The sequence below is a fragment of the Pan troglodytes genome, chromosome 8 (assembly GCF_028858775.2).
Source record: "Pan troglodytes isolate AG18354 chromosome 8, NHGRI_mPanTro3-v2.0_pri, whole genome shotgun sequence".
Taxonomy (NCBI): domain Eukaryota; kingdom Metazoa; phylum Chordata; class Mammalia; order Primates; family Hominidae; genus Pan; species Pan troglodytes.
The window spans coordinates 113,329,715-113,334,840 of record NC_072406.2 but is presented as its reverse complement, the minus strand read 5'-3'; the positions used below and the strand labels follow the sequence as shown (position 1 = coordinate 113,334,840).

The 5,126-nt window shown below is 62.4% G+C and overlaps 1 protein-coding gene across 2 annotated transcripts; it reads left to right on the top strand.

Moving 5' to 3' along the window:
• The first annotated feature begins 637 nt into the window (after nt 1-637).
• On the top strand, nt 638-4,840 carry LBX1 (ladybird homeobox 1). 2 transcript variants are annotated; one of them, XM_063782077.1, is made up of 3 exons: nt 638-849; nt 1,833-2,545; nt 3,245-4,840. In XM_063782077.1, the coding sequence occupies exons 2-3, from the start codon at nt 2,221-2,223 to the stop codon at nt 3,763-3,765; spliced, it is 846 nt and encodes a 281-aa protein (XP_063638147.1). In that variant the 5' UTR covers nt 638-849; nt 1,833-2,220; the 3' UTR covers nt 3,766-4,840. The 2 variants fall into 2 exon arrangements, with proteins under 2 accessions (XP_063638147.1, XP_009457386.1); XM_009459111.5 differs by lacking the exon at nt 638-849 and having other exon boundaries at nt 1,313-2,545.
• The last annotated feature ends 286 nt before the right edge of the window (nt 4,841-5,126 follow it).

Sequence of the window (5,126 nt, the reverse complement as noted above, 5' to 3'; positions counted from 1 at the left end):
GGGGCAAGAAATCCTAATCTTCCCATTCCAACCCTTGGCCTGGGCCACAAATCCTCACTTTGGCCTCTCTGGGCCCTTTTCTGGTCCAAGCGGTGCTGCCCAATGCCCAACCTCACCGCCCACCCAGGAGTTTACAAACAAAGCCAGGGCCGGGGCTGTGTGTGTGTGGGAGGGGAACAGCCCTTCTCCCTGGACTCCAACCCCCTCTAGGTCCTCTCCTCCTTTCTCCAAGGGCAGAAATGGAAAATTAGTAAGGAGGCCAGTGGCCCCACATAAACAGAATGGGGTAGCAAGACAGGAAGGCCTGAGGGCACAGCCCTGCTGGAATGCCTCAGGGAAATGAAAGAAATAGCTGAGTTCAAACACACCTATATACCCACAGGTTCACACACATTTACACAAATATACGCATGGAGAACCACACACAAACACACATTCAAAAACACAAACACCTTCAAGTAACAATGCACACAACATGTTCTCCCGATATTCACAGATCCCGGGCCCTAAGGTCTTTAGCCCCAGCCTAACTGGAAGCCTGGCCTCCCTGCGAGTTCCTGAGAGCAAAGCCCCAGCCGCGGCCTGGCTCCCGCCGGGCCCCCGCCCCGCATCCGGAACAGCTGGAGTCGGCCTGGCCATGCACTCAAGCCGGGCGCTGGGCTAGGCGGGGCCGGCAGCGGGGCCCCGGCCGGGGCCCGGGCGGAGCGCAGCAGGGAGGCACGGAGCCGGCCCCGTTAGCCCCGGCACCTGGCCTGGCTACTCTTCAGACGCCCATCATCAGGCCGTTGGTGGCCCCAGCCAGCCTGGGGAGCGGCTGCCGGAGGAAAGTGAGCAAGATTGCCGGAGGAGGTAGGGCGGCCGCTTCGGAATCAGGCCGGGGAGAGGCGTCCAGAGCCGCCAACAATTCCCTCCTCCGCCTCTCCGCGTGGAGAAGGCTGAGCTCTCCGACTAGCCGCCCCCCCCCAACCCCTGGGGTCCTCCACCCCCTTCCCGCGTCGCCCACCCAAGGCTGCGCAGCCGGCTCTGACCTCCTGCGGGCCAGCGCAGGAGGGCTTCAGATTCCCTCTCCCCAGGCGCGTCGCCGAGGCAGTGGGGTGAGGGGCAAGAGGGTCAGAGGTAGAGGGGCAAGAGGGTCAGAGGTAGAGGCGCTGGGCTCTTGATCTCAGCTCCGCAAAGTCCACGCTGGGTGGCAGCGGGGCCCACCCGGGCTCCTGGTCCTACCTGGCCCGAGCGGCGGCCGCGTCCCTCCCGGGCTGGGGTTCCCACCACTCTTTCGGGCTCCACATCCCGGGTCGGAGAGACCGAGACCTTCGGGCCGGTGCGGTCATTGCAGCTAGGCCGGCGGGAGGCGGGTGCGCCAGGAGCGCGGCTCGCAGTTTGGGGTGGGGGCGGTGGCTTTTCAGTCGCCCGAGGTTCGGGTGCAATAAAGGAGCAGCTAATGTAATTTACAAACAGCTCGGGCCGAGCGCGGCGCAGCGCCCGGACTGACAGGCGCATTAGGCAGGCTAATTCCAGCCGGCTCCTCCTACCCTCGGCCCGCTAATTAATGAGCTTCCCAACTTACAGCCGCCTGCATTGGACAGACAGAGAGTGAAAGAGAGGGCGAGGGAGAGGGAGAGAAGGAGAGAGAAGGGGGGAGCAGAGAAGAGAGAAGAGAGAGGGAGGGAGGGAGAGCGAGAACAGGAGGAGAGAACAGAGAGAAAGAAGAGAGGAGAAAGGGAGAAAGGAGAGAGAAAGAGAAAGAAGTGCCGCTGCAGATAATTGATTACACCCCGATCAAGGCTAACTTGTTAGCAATAGTCAATTGCCCCGTCTCTCCGCCTCCCTCGCAGTCCGGGATCGGCGCCCTCGCCTCGGCTCTTCCAACTGCGGCCGCCAGGACCCGGGGCCAGGAGCCACTGCCGAGCCACCTGACACCTTTAAATAGCACCGGGGTTGGAGAAACTGGAGCCCCGCGCAGCGCGCCCCGGCTCCGGCCCCGGATTGCTGGAAGCCCCAGCAGCAGCGGCGCCCGCGTCAGCGCCCTCTTCCCGGGGCCCCGCGCTGTTCTCGCCTCCTCAGCCGCCGCGCTAATCGGCCCCGCGCCCGGCCCGCGCCCTGCCCAGTGCGGCCTCCTTTCCACCCGCCGCTGCCTGCCCGCGCCGTCCGGCGCCCGAGCTGCCCGCGGGCTGGGTCCCCGCGGCCCGAGCCGCCCCGGCCGGGCCCCCGAACAAGGCCGAGATGACTTCCAAGGAGGACGGCAAGGCGGCGCCGGGGGAGGAGCGGCGGCGCAGCCCGCTGGACCACCTGCCTCCGCCTGCCAACTCCAACAAGCCACTGACGCCGTTCAGCATCGAGGACATCCTCAACAAGCCGTCTGTGCGGAGAAGTTACTCGCTGTGCGGGGCGGCGCACCTGCTGGCCGCCGCGGACAAGCACGCGCCGGGCGGCTTGCCCCTGGCGGGCCGCGCGCTGCTCTCGCAGACCTCGCCGCTGTGCGCGCTGGAGGAGCTCGCCAGCAAGACGTTTAAGGGGCTGGAGGTCAGCGTTCTGCAGGCAGCCGAAGGTAGGCGCAGCTGCTGGGTTCCCCTGCACCCAGCGCCTCGCGCCCTGTGCCCTGCGCGCTTCGTCCCCTATGCCTCTGCTCGCCTCTGCCCTCTCCGGCCGCCAGGGCCTTCCAGCCTGAGCAGCTGCTTATGGGAGTGAAGATATGTGGGACGGGACCCAGTCCTTATTTCCTAGGGACCGCTGGGTAGGCCAGAGCTGGGGGGTGGCAGGAGAAGGGTGGCCAAGCTCTTTCCGCAGTCTGCTTGCTTTGCCGGGCTCCCTTGCGTTCCCAGTGTCCTGGGCGCTCTTAGCCCTGCTACTCGGCGTGGGGAATCGAGAGTCTTTTGCTGGGGACCTTATGGGTAGGGTAGAGTTGAAGTGATTGGGAAGGGATGGAGAACCAACATTCACACCGCAATTAGGGTTCTCTGTCTGGCTTTCTCATACCCTTAGAGACTTTGGGTCTTTCAAACCAACTCTTAGGTAGGGGGCAGAGACCAAAACAATTTTTCCTAGGGACTTCTGGGAGACCAAAGACAGGAGATGGTTTGCCATAGCCAAGACTTGCCCTGGTCCTGGAGGCTGAATTAAATCTGAGAAGGGAACATTGGTAGACTGCAGGCCGGACGGGCCTGGGTGGGTTACGGAGTTACGGGGGCGAGAGCCAGGGTGGGCTTCCTCTCTCCCAACGCGAGCCTACACTGTCCTTTCCTCCCAGGCCGCGACGGTATGACCATCTTTGGGCAGCGGCAGACCCCTAAGAAGCGGCGAAAGTCGCGCACGGCCTTCACCAACCACCAGATCTATGAATTGGAAAAGCGCTTTCTATACCAGAAGTACCTGTCCCCCGCCGATCGCGACCAAATCGCGCAGCAGCTGGGCCTCACCAACGCGCAAGTCATCACCTGGTTCCAGAATCGGCGCGCTAAGCTCAAGCGGGACCTGGAGGAGATGAAGGCCGACGTAGAGTCCGCCAAGAAACTGGGCCCCAGCGGGCAGATGGACATCGTGGCGCTGGCCGAACTCGAGCAGAACTCGGAGGCCACAGCCGGCGGTGGCGGCGGCTGCGGCAGGGCCAAGTCGAGGCCCGGCTCTCCGGTCCTCCCCCCAGGCGCCCCGAAGGCCCCGGGCGCTGGCGCCCTGCAGCTCTCGCCTGCCTCTCCGCTCACGGACCAGCCGGCCAGCAGCCAGGACTGCTCGGAGGACGAGGAAGACGAAGAGATCGACGTGGACGATTGAGCGGCGCCCCGGGTCTTCCGCCGCCCTGGGCTCCTAGCGCTCGAAAGCCCAACGCCTCCCGGACCGGACCGCCGAGGGGAGCTGGGACCTCCTCTGCCAACTCCCGCCTCCTCCCCTGTCCCCGGCCCCGGACTCGGCTCCTGGCAGCCGCCTCTTCCCTCTCGAAGCAATAAACCCAGGCTGGCCGGCCGGGCCGGCCGCCACCAGCGGCCTCCGCCGCCCCGGAAGCCCTCGCCGTGCAATTCTGTATGGCTTCTATATAAATATTTAAACCTATATAGCGGGTTCTTCCCACCGCAGCCTGATTTTTCCTTTCTTTTATTATTATTTTTTAAATCTCGGAGATTTCGATGTTTTCAAAGCTCTCGGGCTGCCGGGTTTGCTGAGGGCGAGACAGAAACCAGGGCGGGGAACACTAACCCTGCGGTCTAGAGGAGGGGCAGCTCCGGCTGTTTTGATTTTTCTCTGCATGTGGCGAATGCACCGGCCCGCTCCTTCCTCGCCTCCCTCGGCCTTATTGCAGTTGACTTCTATTTCCTCGGGCCTTTTTTCCTCATGTGGGAAGGGAAGAGGTGGGCAGTCGGGTCCTGACTTGCAAGTTTCAAAATCGATCTTTCCTCCCCACCCTCTGAGAGAAAAGTCTGTTTTCGATGCCATTTCTGCCTCCTAATGCCCACTAATGCTGTTTTTAAGATTCCTCCCTCCCTCCCGCATTTCCTCGGACTGACTGTTGGAGTCCGGCTCTTAGGGACAATGCAGGGGGAAATCCAACCAACCAACCATCGAAAACAGAACCCAAAGCCCTATAATTATTTTGTACTCTTTTTAGAATTTTTTTGCATGTGACAGAGACAGAGAGGAGGCCGACCCAAGCCCTCACCTCACCTCCTCCACAGCTCTGGGTCTCTCTTGCCACTTCGAACACCCCACTCCTACCCGACTTGGCCAGAGGAGGGTGGCTGGATGTGAGTGGGCTGCGAGTGCCCTTTCCCTGCTCCTCCCTTCCCCTCTCCTCCCTAGACTGTACCCAAGGCCTCTTTCTCCAATAAATAAAGTCTTTGCCATTTTACTAGAACCGGCGGCGACCGTGTCTGAGTGGTGGGCCCGTTTCCGAGAAGCAGCGGCAGGCTGGGCTTCTTGCCGCTCTTCGTGCCGGTCGCCCCAGCCTTGGAGATTTGGGGGGGATTTTCAGGACAGGCTTAAGAGTGAAGGGCGAGGGGGAAGCAGCAGGAGGAGGAGCCTCTTGCCCATAAACCTGAGGCAGCTGCTAAATCGGGAGAGAAGCGGGCTTCGCCAGGTCGGGGTAAAAAACGAGCCGTGAAATGCTGGGAGAAAATGCCTGTGTATGTGGGGGCACACCA